Source organism: Spermophilus citellus, assembly GCF_964194105.1.
Source record: "Spermophilus citellus genome assembly, chromosome: 10".
Taxonomy (NCBI): domain Eukaryota; kingdom Metazoa; phylum Chordata; class Mammalia; order Rodentia; family Sciuridae; genus Spermophilus; species Spermophilus citellus.
In genome coordinates this window covers 31,415,216-31,436,442 of record NC_138197.1, presented here as the reverse complement: position 1 = coordinate 31,436,442, position 21,227 = coordinate 31,415,216, and the positions used below count along the sequence as shown (strand labels likewise).

Here is a 21,227-nt window from a genome sequence, read left to right as displayed (position 1 = left end):
TGGAAACACAGTCATGGGTGCACCTGCCGGTGAGTAATTCGGATTGCCTGAGGTCTCTGGATTTGTGTGTGCCCCTCACCCAAAGTGTGATGTACCGCGTCCTCAAGGCCATAATCAAAGCTCCAGAAACTTATCGGCCAGTCCCCTTTCTGAACTGCATGCACACCTGGCCCCAGGTGTGCATGCAGTTCAGAAAGACCCAAGGGGCATGTGATCCCATGCAGCCATTCATCCTAAGGCCACCCTTATAGGAGACGCTTTTCTGTCACCAAGTTCTAGCCAAGTATTTGGAGGAGAAATAGGGAGAACTGAACAATCTTCTCTTTCTCTGACATGCAGAGTTTAGTCTCCAACCATCTTCAACATCATCCCCTTCCCAAGATCTTGAAGGAGAGCTATGGCTAGACCAATTAAGTTCTTCCCTCTCAGGACCACAATATGTTTTAATTTAATTTTTTTTTTTCTGATACTGCCTGGAGTCCTGTCCTAATCCCAGGTGTATTTGTATTCCTTCTCATAGGGACTTAAAAAAGGGAAAGATTTACTTATATTACATAAGAGTTATAACTCTTTCTGGATGTGGTATTGCTGAGTGTTCTACTTAATTCCCAACAAGTAGTAAGTGAAGTCAGTCCCCCAAAGGCTCTATAGCCGTTTCAGTTTTTCCTCTTTGATTTCTACAGTTTTAACTATAGACAATATTCTGTGCATTTTGGACAAGCCCTAAGACATCAATTATTTTCATTTTGGGGAGGGGGATCCTTCTTAGCTGACTGGTTCTAGATATTATCCATATGGGATGAAAGGAAGGAATAGAGAAAGCATGGTGGCTACCAGGGAATCACAACGTCTTTGACCTTAATCTTGTCATTGGTGCCACCATCCTGGACTACTTCCAACACCGGCTGCTACTTACTCATTGAAATTTCTGCCTTCAGTCTAGAATCAGATTGCTTAAATATCTCAGTACCAGCATAAGAGTCTTAAGGCTCCCAGGGCTTTGTATCTTTCTTTCCTTTGCCCTCTTTGTGACTTGGAGGGAAATACAAAAATGATCCCTTAAATGAGGAATAATATACTAGTATAGCCTCTCTAACTGTCTGTCTTTATTTTTAGACTGAAAGAAATTCAGTTAAGAAAGAGGAGCTTCTAGGTATTAGTTCTATTGTGATTAATCAAGGAATTTCCTTTTTGGTGACTTTGTGATGCATTTATTCTTGGACTCCTCTGGTGAGGTATGTTTTTTGAGGTTCTCCCTCTCTATGAGATATGGAAATTTGTATTCTTCTTCAAATTTTAGAGATCTTTGCCCACCTGTGGTTTTTTCCTTGGCAGAGAAAATCTCAATCTTTAGGTTAGACTACTTGGAATTCCTTAGCAGGTGAATTTAGTCTCCATGTGTTGGGACTGGGAAAGAAGTTTATCTTGAAGACCTCACTGGATTATTCCCTCCAAAGGCTAAGGTATGTCTTAGCCTCAATTGGTAATGAAAGAGAAACAGTTTCCATGGGTAAGGTAGTATAAACCAAGATTTCTTTTTGGGACACAGGAGACTAGGCCAGTCTCCTGAGACTCTGCCAAATCTACAAAAGGAAGGTACAGAATGTCTGTGGTGCATGTACATCGAGAACTATTTCTAGCATTATTTTTGTTTCCTGTCTATGCTCTTGGAACAGTTTCCACAACTAATGCAATTGCTTTGTGCCCCAGATTCAATCTAAATGAAACCCCTATCTTCTCTGCCAAAAACAATGCAAACAAACAATCCTGACTCATTCTACCTACACAGACTTTGCCTTTGGCAACTCCAAGTTGTCCTTGTAGCAGCACAGATATACTAATCACCATGTGAAACATAATCAATAACTGGATCACTATAAGCAGAGTTAGTCAGCTTGCCTTTCCTTTTATGTTCAAACTTTGCATGTCCTGAGGATTTGTGTTTTCTACAAATGTCTCCTATCTGTATTGAGTTTTTCCATTTGTCTTCATGTGAAGGCATTTGACAGCCTGGGAAATGCCAGTTAGGCCAAGGCTGGCACATTTGTCCCTGAAGCCATTGTATCAGAAGATGGGCTTGAATTTGAGTCAGAGGTTAGCCCAAAACAAGATCTCTTAATGGTATTCTTCGTGTTGTTACATCTAAATATTGTTACTGGCTCTTTCATCTTTTGTTCCTTGCCTGTATGCTGCATCTCCCTACTTGATATTGCCAAGGAGCTAGAATCCCTTCCATTTGCTATAACCTAATCATAGTTGCTGGGGTGGAATTGGGTGAGAATGCATATGATTCCTTTCTTGTCTTGGTTATTTTGTGTACTCTCTCCACTTCTCTCCACAGGTCTGCTCCAGCTCAGCCACCCACTGAAGGGACAGAAGGGACTGCCCCTGGTGGGGGTCCCCCTGGCCCTCCTCCTAACATGACCAGTAATAGACGACTACAGCAAACCCAGGCACAGGTGGAGGAGGTAGGTGGATTCCCATCTCTCTGAGAGTTTCCAAATCATAGAAGTTTAGAAACAAGGGAACCTCTTGTCCACCATAGAAGTTTAGAAACAGAAGGGAACCTCTTGTCCATTCTTGTTTTTTTTTTTTTTTTAACAGGGGGTTAGTTAAAGACTCTGAGATGTGTCCAGACTTGCGATTCCCAAGTTGTTGTTCTTTCTCCTATCTCTATTGGGAAGCTTAGCAGCCTTGTTTTTGCACTCCTCTTAGGTGGTGGACATCATGCGTGTGAATGTGGACAAGGTCCTGGAGAGGGACCAGAAACTGTCAGAACTGGATGACCGAGCTGATGCCTTACAGGCGGGAGCATCGCAATTTGAGAGTAGTGCTGCCAAGCTAAAGAGGAAGTATTGGTGGAAAAACTGCAAGGTGAATTTCCTTGTTCTCTCTCCCTTCTTTTCTTGTACTTCCACTTGTAGAAAACAAGAAAACTCTCAGCTTCTACATTCCCTCTTACTACTGGTGCCAGGTCTCTACCTTGCAGGGTTCTTAGGAGGAAAATCTGGATACCTTCTCCTTGAGATGAGTTACATGTATTGACCACCAGGGTAGGCTAGAGTATTCAGAACCACTTACTGAGAAACTGAAAGTGCTACCATGGGGCGTTTAGAATATTTAAGTACCTTTTTCCCATAGGAGTCTCAGGCAAAAAATTTTAACTGGAAGTTTCTCTGACACAACCAACAGCAACACAATGATTCAGGTGTAAATACTCCTGAAAATTTTTGGAAATGCACTACACATTTCACAATGAAAACCAAACTAACTGAATATAAAGATCTAAAGCCTGCTTCTTCATTGGAATTCCCTTTAAAGCCCCCAGGCAACAGGAACTAAGCCAGAAAGGAGTGAATTGCAGATCTTGTGCTGTTTCTGAAAAACTATAGACATGGTTGTGGGATTATGATCCTATGGGAAGCAAAGGGTTAGGCCTGAAAGGCATGCTCATGTCTGGGTGATGAGTGGTTTCTTCCACTGCCCAAAGAATAGAGGAAATTCTGTTCCCAAATCTCTGGTCCAGCTTCTTTCCTTCTTCCCCAAGTCCAAAGGCTCATGTTTTGTCCATGTTTCTTCAGATGATGATCATGCTGGGAGCTATCTGTGCCATCATCGTGGTAGTTATTGTAAGTAAGTATCGCTGAGGTTGCTGATGGGGTGAAGAGGTGGGAAGGTCCCGGAATCTTCTCCCAGCCCTGCCTGCCTGCCTGCCTGCCTGGGGAGTGGGGCTGCTCTGACTGAGGTATGGAGACTGCTGCTGGGGATCATACCTGGTTTGGGAGGGAGGAAGGGTAAAGACAAGGAATTTCCTTGATAGCAAAGCCTTCTCCTTGTAAGGCATTGTGGGGAGATGGTCCCTTCTGTTCTGAGGAAGTGGGGCTATGCTCTTTGTCACTGGCTTGGGTCAGAGGGAGACCTTGGGGCTGGGGCACCTGCAACTGAGACACGTGAACATCTAGTAACTTGATGTAATTTGCCCTCTTGTTTTCTCCTGTCTCTTTTTCTTCTCCATCTGGGACTTCCTGATTCCTGTGTCCAGTCTACTTTTTTACTTGAGAATGTGCCACCCCTTCCCTGTTCTCCATTGCCATTCAAGCTCATGTCCTTCTCCCTCTGTTTGCTCTCTCAACAAACTTCCCCATCTGCCTTTCTCCATCCCAGCCCAGGCTTCTCCATCATCCATTCTTCCTTTTTTGTTGCATTCATTTGCATTCTGTCCCTCAATACTAGAAATGCTGCTCGTGGTACAGTCTTGAAGTCACTACCTAAAGATCAATAGCTGATGCCTCCTTCCTTTCCCCTTCTCATGTACTCTTATGTTCCCCCATACCCTAAAGGAGTTGGCTGCCAAGGGGAGGGAGAATAACTGAGATGAAGTGCCCAAGAAGCTGGTAAGGTTGTCGGGGAGAAGAAGGGTATTGGTGTCCATGAGTGTCTCCTACAAAGGCCAGGTCTCTGGCAGGAGGGGACCATGAATAGTTGGGAAGTGGTGGCTTGCTCAGTGCTGCACTTGCTAGTTTTTCTCCTGTGCCAGGCCTTTAGAGAGCCCTGGGGTTCTGTCCAAAGGCCAATCTGGTCCTAGTGCAGTACCCTTTTAGAAAATCAAATCTGTTTTTTGCAGTTATTGCTAATCTTTCAGCCCAAGATTTTCTATGTCTTTCAGGAATCTTATAGTCTTTTACTTTGTTCTCTATTAGCCTGGAAAACAAGCACTTGTTGATTACAAAACTACCAGGAGACTCTCATTTCCATCCTAGAAGCAGACCTATTTGCTTCTAACTGGAAGGAGCTGTCTCTCTTTGATGTTTTCTGCAGCATTCTATATTGTTCATGAGGGCATCAAATAATTGCAACTAGCCAGAGTTTGGTGCTTGTGATTTATTTTAATTACTGGAATAAAGAGAGAATACCTGTTATAGAGAAACAGTAAGTCAAGGGCCTAATTTGAGAATAACAGGCTTTCAGGAAGCCACTTCTTGCCCTCTCTTTAAAGAAGGTCCCGTTTCTCCCTTCCTGTTGATAAAGAAATGTGAGGCTGCTAGAGGTAAGGTCCTAGACTCCCATAGAATTCTTTTCTCCACACCATCCCTGTGAGCCCTGGTTGATTATAAAGATTTAGAGAAGTCCAGTAGATCCACTAACTCAATCTTGGAGTGGGAGGGTTGAGAGTCTGTGACAGGTGTATTTTTATATTGTTATACTATCATGGGCCCCTTGCGTCTGGAGCCACCTCTGTGTTCTTTCTGCAGTATGCTCCCCTTCTGAACTGCCCTCACCCATCTGAATCCCACATTGCTTCCTGTCTTTCTCCTCTTTGCTTGCTTTGTGTGCATAGACATTGGAACCTGAGGATGGGAGCTGCTTAGCCTATCTTGGGGACTACTGCTGAACTTCAGGATAGCATGTTCCATGGGATAAAACTGAGGTGCTAGGGGAGGAGGGAAGGCTGGGAACAGGAAGGGGAAGACCCATAGCAGTGTTTCCCTCTGTCCTCTGGTCCACAATCAGAAAGAGTCTGAGGCCATGCTGGGCTGGGTCTGAATGCCCGCTTTCCATGCAGCAGCATTTCATTGTGCAAAACCATACTTCCTTTCTTTTTGCCCCCTTTCCCATATTTCCTTCGTCCTGCCTAGGGCAGGACTGAAGAGCTGGAAGAAAGCAGTCAGTGTACCCTCCCAGCGTCCCCCTCGAAGGTCTCCACTCTCCTCTGGGCTCCTCCTTGCCTAATGCAGGGGGTCACCGCTGGAGAAGAACCACCACTGTCCAAGATGTGTCCCCAAGCCTGGAGCAAATTCGCCCTCTTGGCCCACCCAACCCTATCATGGGAATTATTTTCTGGGTTTCTGTCCCTCTTGAGGCTCACCAAGTATAGTTGGCTTTGCTCTTTTGGGGGTAATATCCCTTCTTTCTTTCTCATCCCACCCTGAATCCTCTTCTGTGTCTTTGCTCTCCCACTTCCCTCCCACCACCCATGTGCATGAGCAAATATGCAACTAAACCCCGGGACTCTGCAGTCAAATGAAGCCGAGTTTCCCACATCCCTTTCTTCAGTTTGCCATGAGATGATGTGGGGTTTCCACTGTGTGTCTGTCATTACCTCTTTGTCTTTTTTCCAAACCCCAATCTCATACTTGTATAGAGTAATAACAGTTGTACTTCACCAAAGGCATGTGGCATATTTACCAATTTCATGTATTCTGAACAAAGGCAAAAAATACAACTAATTCCTACCACTAAACTGGCTTGGTTGTTGTTTGGGTTGGAATAACTGGTGGGGTGGGGGTGTCATTTCTTTCTACCAGTCTGATGTTGCTAAAGGACAAAGGGCAGCATATGTGTTTGAATGGTTTTCATGGAGATTAAAGGGTTGTGTGTTGGCAGAGGAAGTGGTCTGTGCTCTCAGCATTTAATACCTAAAACAGCTTGACTCTTGCAGGTGCTGGTGAGAGGAAGTGACAACAGGAAGTTGAGTAGGCACATCACGCTGGCAAACAACTACGGGTTTTGGGCCTCCCCATCTGCCTCCTTCCTAGTCCCTGGCCTGCCTTTCCTATCCCTGGGGACATGTTCACATGTGACCTCCACCATATACCTTCTCCTCCCATTATCCTCATGCAGTTTTCTTTTGCTGAGTTCCGTTGTACTGACCAGACACATTGTAGCAATGAACAACAGGAAAAATCACTTCCCCACAGCTGATGGAGTGAGAGTTTGTAGGTATTCTGAAATTCCTGGCAGTTGTCTGAAAGATCAAAACCTTAGTTGCAGTTCAGGGTTACTAACACAAAGCAGCAGAGATGAAGCCTTTGTTTCACACCTTTAAATATTTTGCAAGTTGGAGTAGTTTTGGGGACAGGGCTTAATTGGGACCAACTCAGAGAAAGACAGGAAAATGGAAAAGCTTTGTCTCGGTGGTCACAAAGGGCTTTTATTTTTGACAATTCGAAATTGTGTGTGGCGGCCCAACCCCCACCCCCTTATTCCATTGTCCCTTACTTGCTCCTTTCTCTATTCCTATTTTTCTTTCCTACCACCTCAACTCAAATATGGCCCTTTGGTGTTAACCTCCACACAAACATTCTTCCTCCCTTCTTTCTGTTGTTTCTCTTGGTACACAGTGAAGGAAGGCAGAGCCCTGTGTAGAGCCAGGGCCATTACCTGTCCTGTCTGTCCTCCTACCTCCAGACCTGGATCCCCCTTCAGGCTTTTCTCTGCTTTGTGATTCATTGTGAGGTCCTTCTGAGACAATATGACTACTCCATCTTTATAATTGGGGCAAAAGAGTATTTACTCAGAATGCTTCAGAGTCTTGGCAGACTTTGGTGAGGAAGCTAGGAGAAAACAGAGGGAACAAGATTAGTTACCAAAAGCAGGAGGCTGTCCGAGGTGGGAGAGGCAGCTGGAATTCAGAAAGTCTGGGCTCCACCCCTGGTCTAGGTGGGGAGGTGCTCAGAGTGGGTTGATTACAAGCAGGTTGGGTCAGGGACCAGAGCTGAGGGGGACCAGGCACTTACCTTGCTGTCTCTGAAGCCCCAGGAACAGTAGTGCAAGAAGGAAAAGACTGCTGGCCAAGATGATTTCAAAGGCCATTCTCTGCTCTGTAGGTGAGAGAATATGGGCAAGAATAAATCTCTTGTGCTGAGCCCTTGCTGCCATTATCCCCACCAGGGAAGAGAAGCATAGGCGTGTGTGTTTGTTACTCTCCAATGAAAGAGCTGGAAATTGCATGCAGCAGCTTCTGTATTTGTTCAGTATTGTCTGGTGTTTACGTGTTACTCCACACAGAATTCTCTTCCTCTTTCTATCTCAGTGCAACATTTAAAAAGTTGTTATTTTGTGAGGGAGATTTAGGTTAGTCATTGACTGTTAAACTGAGATTTTGTAAATAGCTGAGAAATGGCATGAACTGGGATGAGACCCCAGTTTTTTGGGAAGCCCATAATCTAGTAAGCAATCAAATAATGTCCCATGCTCTTAATGTTTTTGTTTCAAGGTGTAGATTCTTTCCTGTCCCTTATCTGTTTAAGACTTTTCACCAACATTCTGTGACTTTCAGGATGAAATTCCAGTTTGAAGGACCATGGAGATTGCATTGCAAGGTTTAAGTCTATAAGGGGAGTCAGCCTGCCTGTTTTTCACATTTTTATTAATAGGTGACATTGGGAAAATAAACATCTGCAATTGCCAGCTTACACATCTGTAAAATGGGTGTTGAGCTGGGCATGGTGGCAGGAGGATCACTTAAGCCCAGGAGTTCCAGGCCAGCCTGGGCAACATAGTGAGATCCCATTTCAATAAATAAATAAGTCAATAAAACAACAGTTATAATACATGAGGTATTATATTCCCATACACCTTTGGCTCTGGCTGTACTAAACTACTTACAGTTCCCAAAGTTTTCAGTAGGATGTTTTATAATTGTATCTTCACATGTACCATTCTCTCTGTCTTGTGTGTTCTCTTCCCCTTAAGCTAGCTGACTGGGCTCATCTTCCCAGTCTACCTAGTCTTGTCTCTCCAGCTGTACTAAGCTTCTAGAGGGCAGGATCAGGAATCCTTCAACCTTGATCTGCAATCCAAGCACATTTCCTGGTTCCCTGGAGGCTGAGAAGGAACGAAATCCCAGGTGATGTGTGGTGGAAGCTGTAGAGGCTACTACCTTAGGAAAGACAAAGCCTGGGGCAGAGGCAGGAGTATGAAAAAGCTGGGATGGAACAAAGCATAGGGGCAGGAAAGCCATGAGCCCAAGTGTGGTAGTGGGGAAAAGAGGATACCCTTAGTACCTGTGTGTGGGGCAACCCTGATGCTGGCCTTAAGGGGCTCCTCCAGGGAGATGTGAGTGACCTGGCAGGTATAAGTGGCGCCTTCAGGGCCAGGTTCAGCCATCAGGGATGAGGAGATGCTATAAGTGCCAGCCATGCTTTGTCTGAGGCTGGAAAAGAAGGCACCAGACACCTCAGCTGGGGCTCCACCCAGCTCCTCTCGGATCCACGTCACCACCACGTCCAGAGGATAATAGCCAGCGACATTGCAGATGAGAGTGGGTGGCAGCACTTCATTTGCCAAGCTCAGTCGAATTTTGGGGGAAGCTGAGGAAACAATGAGGAATAAGATTCCAGAGGAGTCCAACTGGGGCCAGAAGAGGAACCTGAAGCCTTTTTGTTCCTGTTGAGAATGAGAGTAGGTAGTGGAGGCTGAAGTTTCTTCCTCAGTGGTATTCCGGGGGGGGGGGGGGCTTGAGGAGTCCACCTGAATGTAGGCCATAAGGGGGCACATTTTCTAGAAAGCAATAGTAAAGCCAATTAAAATTTGGCTGGCTTTTTTTTTTTTTTTAAGTGATTGAACCCAGAGCCTCACAGTGCTAGGCAAGTGCTCTATCACTGAGCTATACCCCCAGCCCCTTTGGTTTGCTTTACATTGTTACTACAAGTCAGCAATTTTAAAGACTATCAGTGGCAAAATACTCTTTCCTGGTCAGAACCATTCCCTCCACCCCTCCTTAGTTTGCTACTGCCCCTCCTTAGGATGTGGTCCAAAAGGACCAGGGTGATTGTAGATGGCCCACCGGGGCAGGGGAGTGGGATCCTGGGCTGGATATTTCTTGCTGGATTTATCTTGGAGTCTAGTGGGATACCTTATCCGATGCCATCTGTGCTTATAGGTTGAAGGCAGCATTAGGTTGTAGTAATACAGTCTGCCTCTCAGGTAATTGCCTTTGTGTTTGGATCCCAATGTGGAAAACACTCCCTAGAGGCATATTCCTCTGTCTAGGATAACTGGGTCCTAGCCTTACCTTGGATATTGAGCTGGATGATTTGTTGAGCTTGGTACTGAGAGGTGGTGATCTGGCAAATGTAGGTCCCCTCATCTTTTAGAGAGAGGCTGGGGAGGGTGAGAGAGGCATCCCCGGCCATAAGTAGTTCCTCAGGCTTCAGGGTAGCACCCTGCCGCTTGGCCTGCCCCTGCCCTGTCATCCAACTGTACACCAGCTGGCCACTGCCCTTATATTGCAACCGCCACTCCACGCTGATGAGATCCAGGCTTGGAGCCATGGAAAAGCCACAGTGAAGGGAGGCTGAGGATCCCAGCAGGAAATTCAGGGATTGGGTCAGTGTTGTCACCTGGAATTCCACTGTGGAGAGAAAAGGAGATGACTTGTGGATTGCTTCCTCCTTGAGGTTACCTGGTCTATGAGTTGTGGACATACATCTGCCCCATCCTGCCCTGGGCAGTGAATCCACTTGAGCTCCTTTCCCATCAAAAATAACCAAAAATGGGACTCTGGAATTGGCAACATGGTATACATGGAGTTCTGAACCATTTTGGTGTCACACTTTAGATGATCCGATGAAAGCTATGGACCTCTCACCAGAAAAAAAATATACATGCAAAATTATGAGTTGCTGTTGACTTTCAGGTAAGAATGATCAGAGTAGAACAAACAAACAAGCAAACAAAAAAACCACACAAAAACTCCAACAACAATAAACCTGTGGAAATCTGGTTCTTCCATGTACTAGTTATAAGTCCCTCAGTATTAATAAGCTCATCTGTTTAAGTGAGGTTGCTATGAAGACTAGGACCTTTTACCCCTGACCTATATCCCCAGCCCTTTTTATTTTGAAACAGTTTTGCTAACATGCTTAGCGCCTCGCTAAGTTGCCCAGGCTGGCCTGGAACTTTGTGATCCTCCTGCCTCAGCCACCTGAGTTGCTATAGGCATCTACCACTGCACCCGGCCCCAAACCTTTTTATTTTCTGAGACAGGATTTTGCTAAATTTGTAATTCTTCTGCCTCAGCCTCCAGAGTTGCTATAATTATCTTGAAGCACTAGATCAGCCTAGATTTTCACTGGAGGAAACTGAGGCTATTTTTTTTTCTTTTAGTTGTAGATGGACAAAATACTTTTATTTATTTATTTATTATGTGGTGCTGAGGATTGAACCCAGTGCCACACACATGCCAGATGAGTGCTCTTCCACTGAAACCACAACCCCATCCCGGGGCTATTCTTAATACGACTCAATATGAAATGGACAGTATACATGAATAGAATAGTCTCATGTGTCCTGTTTCCCCACAGATAAAAATTGTCTCCAGTTTTGAGATAGTACATAGGTTTTATTAGTGCTTGGACTCAACAAGTAGGTGCCTCCCAGCATTCTCTTAGGGACCCATGAGTTTTTAGAAAGAAAGGACCGCCAAGGCCTAGGAGGTACCCTGAGATGCTGCCATGGGACATGGAAGTGGACTTGTTCTCTTCCTTCTATCTTCCCATCACTTGCCACTTTAAAAAAGCAAAACTTCCTTTGTGCCTCTTGTATTTTCTTTTCTTTCTTTCTTTCATTTTTTTGGGGTGGGGGTGGTTCTGGGGATTGAACCCAGGGTCTTGTGCAAGCACTTTGCCAACTGAGCTATATCCCCAGTTCCTCTTGTGTTTCATTTTCTTACCTGCAGTTCGCACAGTCCCCTGGAGGCTTTGGGGTAGATTCAGCATAGGTTGCCAGGCAGCTCCATTCTCACCATCCCCAAGAGTTTTCATTACCATGGAGACACTGGGTCCCCCTCTAGATATTTGCACGTTGATGATGAACCAAGCTGCCTTCTTAACAGTGGCTTCCTGTCTGACTTGGAGAAAATAGCGGGAAATTTCACAGGTCATCTCTTTCCCATTGCAGTCAGCATGGAGTAAGGCCTCGGCCTGGGGAATCTGTACCAGGTCCACTGGGGAGAAGGGTAGCACACAGGTCAGTTTGGCTGGATAATACAAAGGCTAATGGGAAGCATGTATAGGAGTATAATCAGAAACTGGGCTGCGCCAGGGGGGCTGCCCCAGCAGGGCCAAGAACACACGGTGGAAGGAGGGCTTTTACCTGAGGCCTCAAATATAACAGGTTGGTCATCTTTGTCCACTGCACCATTTTGGAAATCAGTGAAGCCTTCCAGGGAGCCATCATCCAGCACTGGCACCTGCTTCAGCACAAGCAAGGCCTTCTCCCTATTCCCACTGCTGGCAAAAGCCCTTTGGTGCCCACCTTCCATCACCAAGAAGCAGTCTAAGATAACGTCCACTGCCCGCCATTGCCTTTCTGTTGCATGGGGTTCTGCAGAGAAAAAGCTAGGGTGAGAACCCTCTTGCCCAGAAAGTCATTCCACACTTGTTTCTCGTGCCCATCCCCCAAACTATGGACTTATCAAGGGGTAAAAATTGTCTTCAGGTCCTAGCTGTCTGTTTGTCTCTATTCTTACATCATATACAAAACCAGGTTTCTGGGAGGCACCTGCTCCTCTAGGTAAATACTTTCGGTGTGAATTATTTCAAGTCCTGGATCTGCCTTGCTTAGAGGGGTTTATATTTTTACTCTTATGTCTAACTATGAAATGAAAGACTGTCTTCCATCAAAGAAATTCTTAGCAGAAACAAATCAATGAGCAAATACTGCCAACAGAAAGAGCTGGGTCAGTCGCTGTTGCTAGGGGTAATACCAGCCAACCTCTAAAGTTTTCCAAGCAGCCTTCTGAGTCTGCTCTGCTTTCCACCATTAGTGTGACTTCCCCTCCCCCACCAGTGATCACCTCCCAAGTGATTTCCTAGCCCAGGGAACCCCCTTCCTCCTCTAAAGTGTCAGCTTCCAGGCCAGTGCACTCTCTCCAAAGAACAGTGGCTCTCCTGACACTTCCACAAAAGGACCCCTTTTTTCTTTACCCTTTTCCCAGCTGAGTTCTCTGCTCCTCCCCCTTCTCCCTTCAATATAATTGATGTCAGCTGCTAAGCCTTTAAACTATTGGGCTTAGAAAGTGATAGGAAACAATTCCTGGCCTCTTTACCCTTCTAGAATCTTGTGGCTACCTGGGCCCAGCATTTCCCTGAGCTAGTGCTCCCAACTCACCAGTTCTTGCTGATCCGGACAGAGCCAAGCAGAGCAGCAGACACCACCCCGCCTCCATGTCCATGGAGGCTGCTCTCAGGCCCCTCTTCGCCCACTGCCTTTCTCACTGCCTCCCCACCCCCCACCCCCCACCCCACTCCCGCTTGCAAGCCTGGGCTGAAGAAGAGGGGTTCTCCAAGTACCCCTTGCTTGGCCAATCGCCCGCTCCTGCCCGTGTGTTTCTTCTGTCTTCACTTCTCTTTCGCTTTCACTTAGAGGAAGTTCACCGTGACTGACTTTGCCTCTAGGTGAAGCCATTTGTAGCAGCTGCCAGAGCTCTGCTGGCTGTTCTCCTTTCTCCACCCACACCCCACAAAAAACTCAGGTGATTTCAAGATCTGGTATCACTGTACTCTTTTGCTTCCCATCTGACTTAAGAAAGTGGAACTCTAACTGTGGAAACGGGGAGGGGCGATGGAACCAGAAGCCAGCTCCACTGTAGCCTATCTGTGCCACACCCACTGTGGCCCCACCACGCTCAGACTGGCCACACACTACACAGCAGGCTGCACTGGAGAAAGCTCCCTCCCCCTCAGATCCCTGATTTGACAGATGAGCCTGGGACTGGCCTTGGTTGTGGAATTGGAATTTCAGAGAGAAAGCTGGAGAGCAGCAACGTAGGAGTCTGTCATTTTTATTTTGCCCATTTTGGGGGTCAGGGCTATAGCGTGTGGGGCTTTTGCAGCCAGAAGTGTGTTTTACAGCTAAAGCTTGGGCCCTCCCGTAGTACCAGGGCCAAGCTTGCTTAATCAGTCTCCTGTTCATTCAGTCTCAGTCTCAATTCGTGCCAGTCTCAGCAAGGCACTTTGTCAAGTGTACATAGGAAAGGATCCGATAAGAGGATGGTACTGAAGTAAGGGCTGCCAGGTCTGGCTCTCTGGATAGCCAGTGAGGTGGAAAGGAGGTTAGAGCTTTATTTCGACCATGACCTTCCCCTCCGTCCTCCACCCCCACCCAGCGCTGGCTCAAGGGTAGGAAGCAGGCTCTGGTTTTCGGTAGTCCTCTTGGATGGGTATGGTGCTGCCCTCCTCCTCCCTGGGGCAGCTATAAGAACAAGACTCAGCAGGCTCCAGTGGGCTTTCATTTTTGTCTGCAGAAGAAGAATTAGATGAGAGGCTTGGACAGCAGTGGGGCAAGGGAGTGAGGGAAAAAGAGATAAGCAAGGGTGGGTCAGCTTGGAGAGGGCTGCCAGGAAGGTGCCAGTGAAGAGGAAAGAGTTAGGAGCCAGGTTGGTGCAGATGGGGTGGGGGAGGTTTCAGTGAGGTTCAAGGCATGGACAGTTGGGCTAAGATGGGTGTGGGTACAGGGGCAGAACTGGAGGCTCATATTCTGTCTCTTACTTGATCCATATTTTCTTTGTTGGAGGAACAGGGCTCCTCCCAGGGCGAAAACAAGAAACATTCCAGAGAAGATCACAAAGACGCGGATACAGTCTGAGCTACACAGGGACCTTTGAGCTGTGAAAGGCAGGGTCATATGGTTTTGGGGGGTGAGGTGGTCTAGCCCCTCAGTCCTCAACCCAACCCAAGCCTCCTGTTACCCCTGACTTTCTCCTTTCCCTAATTTCTATCTCCTTGCCCCAGGAGACCAGTCCTCTTCTAATTGAGAGACTCTGCCTACCCCTCCTTTTCTCATCCTTAGTCCTAGGAACTTCCGGGCTGGCTTCCCTCCTGGCCTCTCCAGTAAGCATTCTCTCTGGGGGTGGGGATTAGGGCAAAAACTCACGTGGCAAGTGGGTGGGGAGAGTTGGGTCAGGCAGCTGCCTGAAATCAGCCGGAGTCTGCACATGATTGACTGTCCCGGTCTCTGGCATCTCTGGAAAAAACCGAGACAGAATGAGTAGCAGCAGGGAACCCCAGAGGGCACTTGGGTCTGAAGGCCTATGGCACAATGCCGCCACAGGATGAGATGGGAAGGCTGTACAGGCTGGCCAGGAGGAGCTTGTCTGGGGGTTGGTGCAGTAGAGGGGAGTGCTGGTTGGGGTGTCTCCCCTACCCTCAAGTGACTGGACAAAGGGTGGCCTGGAACTTACTTTTGGTATAAGGTAAGTGGGTGGGTGGTGGGTATGGGCCCAGGGCTTCAGATGGATGAATGGTCAGAGAGGGGTGTGGAGAAGGATCACACTCTGTACACTCTTTGTCCCTGCACTGCCAGTCCTTGGGGCAGCCACACTCTGTATTGGCAGTGATGGTGCAGTTACTAAGGAGAAGACCTGGGGAAAGAGGAGAGTTGGGGGAACAAAGGACATACAGATGACTTGTGGGGTACACTAGCTTAATACCCTTGACACCCATCTCAGGCCCACCTCTAGGGACATGAATCCCTTTCCATTCCCACTGTTTCATCTACCCCCGACAAGGGCCTAGCCTTCCCTCAATATGGTCTAGTTTCTTTACTATTATTATTATTTTTATTAAAGAAGAAAGTTGGACATTTTGGAAAATACACAGGCTCAGAAATAGAAACAATGAAAGCAGAAGGAACCTACATAATTTTCTCTTGTGCTCACTAATACTTTAATAACTTTTTATTGAAGTATAACATAGACAGGGACACACATCATAAGTATGAATCTTAAACAGTGCAAATTAGATCTATAGGTGTGACCAGCAGCATGTCAAGAAACAGAAAATGACTAGCACTGTTTTTTTCTAGTCACTAACCCCCCAATGCTAGCTGTTCTCCTGACTTCCTAATACCACAAATCAGTTGTGCCTGTTTTTGTACTGTATGGGTGGAATCATGCAATCTGGACTCATTTCTGTGTGGCTTCTTTTGCTCAGTCCTACATGAAATTCATCCATGTTGCAGATCATTCATTCTTATTGTTGTATATTACTCCATTTTATGAATGTCATCATGTATTCATCCATTGTACAATTAGCAGAAGGTAATTTGGAGGGTTTCCAGTATTTAGCAATTAGTAATAGTACTTATATATATTTATTAATATAAATATATATTTATATTAATTGAACCCAGAGGCACTTAACCACTGAGTCACATCCTCAGCCCTTTTTATATTTTATTTATAGACAGGGTCTTGCTGAGTTGCTTAGGACCTTGCTAAGTTGCTGAGGCTGGCTTTGAACTCACAATTCTCCTGCCTGAGCCTACTGAGCCACTGGGATTACAGGTGTGCACCACTGTGCCCAGTCCCTGATATGTTTTTAACTTTACTAGAGAATTACTTGATTACAGACATCCTTTGCCTTTAAAAATATAAATTTTGCTCGAGTGTAGGGGTCAAGTGCTGGTGGCTGCTACTCAGCTATACCATGGATGGGCAGTTTTGCCCTGGGCTGGGCTTGCAGGTATTTGTGGTTGAGAGGGAGGGGGTGATTTGGAGGAAGACAACAACATTTGGAAGTGTATTAGGCTTGGTCAAGGGGCCTGGTGAGGACCCCGGAGCAGCACACTTGTGGGGACCTGGGTAGTCCTAGGAGCCCTGACAGATGAGAGAGGAGTGCAGAAAGGGAGGATGCCAAAGACTCAACTCTAACAGTTTTCTTTTGCTTATGCTTTTTGTCAAGGTAGAAAGAGAGAGACATTCCTTCTTCTCATCTTTATGGTCCTATGACCTCTTTTCAGAATTCTGGCTGTGAGTTGCTACTAGAATTTGGTTTCCTTGTGGCTTACCAGGAATTGTGAGCCAGCCTGTTCAAAGATCTGCAAGGGAAGAGTAAGAGCAGCCTAGGACAGTGATGAGGGGAGGACAGTGGTGGTGGTCGTTGTGGGGATCATGAGGATATCTGCTCAAAGGGAAAGGAAAGATTTAAAGAATGGTTTGAGGCTGCTTAAAAATGGATGAGGTACCATTGTTTTTTCTTTTTACCCCTGAGGTTGAACCCAGGGGTACTTTACCACTGAGCTGCATTCCAAGCCCTTTTTATTTTTTATTCTGAGACAGGGTCTTGCTAAGTTGCTTAGGGTCTTGCTAAATTGTCAAGGCCAGCCTCAAACTTGTGATCTTCCTGCCTCGGTCTCCTGAGACACTGGGATTACGGGAGGAATCCACTGCATCTGGCAGAAGTGCCATTATTTTCATTGATGAGTATCCAGAGAGTTGGGGGTTCTATTTACCATGTCTAATCTATGGGGAAAAAAAAATCCAGGCTAATTTCAGGCACTTCCTCATCTTACAGGTGCAAACACTGAGATCCAGAGAAGGCCAGACTCACTCAGCCTCCTTCCGATCACTTATTCTGGATATAGTCTCTCTGTACCTGGGTGTTGCCTGAGTACTGTGGAATCTATAAACTGTGTCTTACAGTGAAGGATCATGGATTGAGCCATCCTGCAGCAAAGTAAAGGGACCGAAGATCAGCTCAATATTTAGAAAATGCCTCTGTTGGGGCCTACAGAGCGAGTGGGGGAGGCTCTGACAAAAAAATTTCAACCCTGCTGAGGCTGCTGGCAAGGAGAGAAAAGCATCTATTAACAGTCATATTTTTAAATTGACTGAGGAATATTTTGTGTATTAAAAATGTTGCTTTTTTTTTTTTAAATGTGATTCTGGAGATTTCACCTAGGGCCTTGTTAATGCTAGGCAAGCACTCTACCACAGAGCTATAGAATGTTGCTCTTTGACTGATTTACAATGGCAAAACTTATTGTTTTTAAGAATATAGTATTAAAAGACCTAGTGAGACCAAATACATTTGATAGTTAAGTAGTTTAGTAGTGACAGTTAAGTAGTCCTCCAAAGTGTCTTGCTGAAGAACATTAGTTTAAAGGGGCAACTTTAAAGTCTGCTATTCTAGTGTTTATGGACACATAGTATCTGGATTTCTAACGAAGAAGGAAAAATAATAATACAGTTCATAAGCATAGTTGCATATATTATATCTTAATTTTTAAATGAGTTTTCCTAAATATTTTTTGTGCAAAAATGTTACTGTCTGGCTTATATTGTTATTTCCTCAGAAAGACACATTCTAAGTTCTAAATAACCAACCTACAAATACGCACTCTGAGAACACAGCTAATTCACTGGTTGGGAGTTTTCCTGTTGAAATCTGGGGTTCTAGAGCCACTTTGTTCTTTTTTTATATATGTCTTTCTTTTCTTTTTTTCTTTTTTCTTTCTTTTCTTTTCTTTCTTTCTTTCTTTCTTTTTTTTTTTTTTAAAGATAGCATCTCGCTATGTTTCCCAGGCTGGCCTCAAACTCATTCCTCTATTATTTTATTGATCCTATCCATAGATCCCTTCTTGCCAGTCCTTCAAATTCTGCTTACCTTCTTCCCTGGAATACTAGATATCTCCTCACATTAATATATACCCTGCCTAGGGCTCCCCATTTTTCAGCATTGACCCCATTTCCTTTGAGCCTTGAAGTAGATGAAATTCTGACTCCTGTTCTCCTTGTTTCTCCATGCCCAGCTCTGCCCTTCGGCCTTGCTCCCCCAAATGCTCGCTCCATGTCACTCCCTGCATACCCTTACCCATCTCACCAAAGTTACAGTGCCGACAGCTCTCACAATGGGGCCGGGTGTGGTGGTCTGGAGAGAAGGAGACCCCTGGTATACATGGATCACACAGAGCAGCCTTTCTGTGCTGGTCACAATCCTTCACAAGGAATGTTCCTGAGAGCAGAAGGTTCAGGATCAAGGCCTAACGAAGGTCATTTCTCTTCCTCTTCGAGTTAACACCTGCAGTTTACTGCAGGATACCTCTCATTGCTTGAGCTCAGTTTTGTCCAATGCTTCCCTTCATCTTAAACCCAGTCCCATTTTCCCACTTACCTGGCCGCTGCCGAGGCCTGCTCTTACCTGGCTCACACATTTGACAGCATAGTCCTCCCTGAGCCCAGTAGTGCTTCTCTGGACACCTTCCAGGGGCTGGAGTAGCTGAGATCCCTGCTAGGGTCCCCAAAATGAAGAGCCAGCAGGGGGGTGGCCATGCCATGGCTCCTGCCCAGAGATATCTTTTTGTGCTCTCGTTGCTGACCACTGAGTACAGGTGCCTCGTCTTTGTACCTGCTGGGCAGTGGCCACAGTTTCTCTCTTGAGTTTCCCTGCTTCAGGTACCAAGCCAACCTTTGATGGCAATAAAAGCTCTACTGTGGTTGGTTTTTTTCTTTTCTCATAGCAGTAACCTCAACCTCCTCCCCCCCTTTCCGCATGCTGAGGGAAACTCTCAGACTTGCTGTTCTTCAAAGATATCTCCTCTCCTTTCCTCTCCTTGGCTTGGCCTGCCTGCCTACTCTCTCCCTGTCTCCTTCTCTCCCTCTCTTTCTCCCTCCCTCATATGAAGCATTTAATCTACATCTACACCCGCTGCTTTTACAAAGGGGGTTGGATATACACAGTTTCTCATCTTTCCTATTCTGAGACTTGGACATCAAGATCCACACAGGGGATCCCACATCAGTCCCCTGCCCAGTTTATAAGCTAATCCACATGCCCATCTCTCTCATACTTCTATTCTTTCTTTCGCAGAGATGCTCAATTTTAAAAAGGAAAAGGAGCCAGACTTGTTACAGATCTGCAGACTTTTCTCTGAACTCTTCAGGTCAGATTAATTTCAGAATTCAGAATATATAAGAGTTAGAAGAAATCTAGCATCATAAAACACCCTCCTGAAGCTGGGGTAGAACTCAAAATTAAACATACCTATGCTGCAAACTATTGAATGTTTACACTAAATGGGAGGTGTAATGACTATAACTAGCTTTGTATCAATTGAGCTTCTGTTTTGTGGCTGAAAGAGTTATCTAGAGCATTGTTCAGAGTTGAAGACAAGGGCCTTAATCTCCGTGCTAGGAGGTCAAATACGCTCTCTTTTAATCTTTATGCTACCTGTGATACAGGCATCATATGCTGCCCATCAGACCCTTGCTCACCTTCCTCCTCACCCTAGTACCATCTTTATCCTCCTCAACCCTGAGATTAGTAGTGTTTTGAGGCACCTGGGGTTTCTGGCTCTGGGCACTTGGGATTAAAGGTGAGTTCCTGTGTGGGTGATCTCTTTCCTGTTTTCTCAGTTCTCTTGGGAAGACTTATTTGGATATATTGGACTCTTTGTATCCTGGGAACACGGGCTGGGTGGGCTCTCCCCATTCTTTCCCCAGTGGCCATGATGTGGGATGGCTTATTTCTCTAGGGCACTTCTCATTTAGGGGCTTTACAGTTGTTTTGACACTGCTCATGAAATGTCACAGCCCTGTGGTTGCACCTGGTAGATCTGTTAGATCTGTTCTATCTAACTCTTCAGTTTCCTTTCTCATTTTTTCCACCCTCTGCCTTTCCCCAGCCCCCTCTACAGCGCCTCAGGAGGGTCCATTCAAGAAGAAGCCACACATGGTTGTGATTTCAAGTTTTTCATGGAAAATCATCCTTCTCACTAAGGGTGCCTATAATCCCAGCGATTTGGGAGGCTGAGGCAGGAGGATTACAAGTTCTATGCCAGCCTGGGCAACTTAGCAAGATCTTGTCTCAAAAAATAGAAGAGTTGGGGATGTAGCTCAGTGGAAGTGAACCCAGGGTTCAGTCCCCCGTATATAGAGAGGAGAGGAGAGGAAAAGAGAAGAAGAGGGAGAGGGAGTGGTGAGGGAGAAGTGAGGGAGAGGAGAAGAAAGAAAGCCATTTTTCTTACTATTTGGCAGGGACCACAGAGAATAATAACTGTGGGACCTGAAGACTTTTCTCTCACTAACAATCCTACCCCATTCCCAGGTCACTATTAAATCTTTAACCTCAAGGCAGGTGTTGGGAGGTGGGCTGACCAGCTGACAATAGGACCTTTGGGAACCAGTGAGATCTGAGAGGAATCATGAGGCATTAGGGAGAAACTTGCTGAAGCAGGGCTTGGAGTACACTGAGAACTTACCACCTTGGCTAGACTATGAACTTCTCACTCACCTAAGGCCTCTATTCTCTGGGACAAAGCCCATCTTCCTCTTGTACTTACTAGTTCTCCACAGGGATCAGAGCAGGAGCAGGGGCTTTCTGGTTTTCCTGGAGTACCCTGATCAGGAGGAGGAAAGCCAATTTTTTTTATATCTTTATTTTATTTATTTATTTTTATGTGGTGCTGAGGATGGAACCCAGGGCCTCACATGTGCTAGGCGAGCGCTCTACCACTGAGCCACAACCCCAGCCTGGAAAGCCAATTTTCTGGACCTTATTCTTTTCGGGGCAAATGGAATGACCTCATCTCTGGCCCACTGTGATCTTTGCATCAACTTCTGGTGAGCCTTGCCCTGTTCTAGGCTGGCTCCCTTCATGGTACCTTTCTCTTGTGCACAGGCCCTGGAAATGCAGTCTGCTAACATTTGCCTTGAAATTATCCAC

At 45.9% G+C, this 21,227-nt stretch overlaps 3 protein-coding genes across 7 annotated transcripts; 1 reads left to right on the top strand and 2 right to left on the bottom strand.

Moving 5' to 3' along the window:
• The first annotated feature begins 375 nt into the window (after nucleotides 1-375).
• VAMP1 (vesicle associated membrane protein 1) lies at nucleotides 376-21,213 on the top strand. Its single transcript, XM_081311002.1, is given in 6 exon segments — nucleotides 376-2,328; nucleotides 2,331-2,468; nucleotides 2,716-2,874; nucleotides 3,582-3,633; nucleotides 19,374-19,446; nucleotides 19,745-21,213. Coding segments are annotated over 6 exon segments (564 nt in total). The 5' UTR covers nucleotides 376-2,280; the 3' UTR covers nucleotides 19,839-21,213.
• TAPBPL (TAP binding protein like) lies at nucleotides 6,926-13,028 on the bottom strand. 2 transcript variants are annotated; one of them, XM_081310994.1, is made up of 7 exons: nucleotides 12,895-13,028; nucleotides 11,878-12,108; nucleotides 11,456-11,728; nucleotides 9,797-10,135; nucleotides 8,787-9,092; nucleotides 7,518-7,601; nucleotides 6,931-7,334 (listed from the first exon to the last, which is right to left on the bottom strand). In XM_081310994.1, exons 1-7 carry the CDS (start codon nucleotides 12,956-12,958, stop codon nucleotides 7,291-7,293), a joined length of 1,341 nt encoding a protein of 446 aa, XP_081167120.1. In that variant the 5' UTR covers nucleotides 12,959-13,028; the 3' UTR covers nucleotides 6,931-7,290. The 2 variants fall into 2 exon arrangements, with proteins under 2 accessions (XP_081167121.1, XP_081167120.1); XM_081310995.1 differs by lacking the exon at nucleotides 9,797-10,135 and having other exon boundaries at nucleotides 6,926-7,334.
• On the bottom strand, nucleotides 13,887-19,357 carry CD27 (CD27 molecule). Of its 4 annotated transcripts, XM_081310999.1 has the most exons (6): nucleotides 18,705-19,293; nucleotides 18,387-18,518; nucleotides 14,966-15,145; nucleotides 14,659-14,748; nucleotides 14,274-14,390; nucleotides 13,887-14,023 (listed from the first exon to the last, which is right to left on the bottom strand). In XM_081310999.1, the coding sequence occupies exons 1-6, from the start codon at nucleotides 18,838-18,840 to the stop codon at nucleotides 13,899-13,901; spliced, it is 780 nt and encodes a 259-aa protein (XP_081167125.1). In that variant the 5' UTR covers nucleotides 18,841-19,293; the 3' UTR covers nucleotides 13,887-13,898. The 4 variants fall into 4 exon arrangements, with proteins under 4 accessions (XP_081167125.1, XP_081167127.1, XP_081167124.1 ...); XM_081311001.1 differs by lacking the exon at nucleotides 14,274-14,390 and having other exon boundaries at nucleotides 18,705-19,295; XM_081310998.1 differs by lacking the exon at nucleotides 13,887-14,023 and having other exon boundaries at nucleotides 14,051-14,390; nucleotides 18,705-19,357.
• Nucleotides 21,214-21,227: the final 14 nt, after the last annotated feature.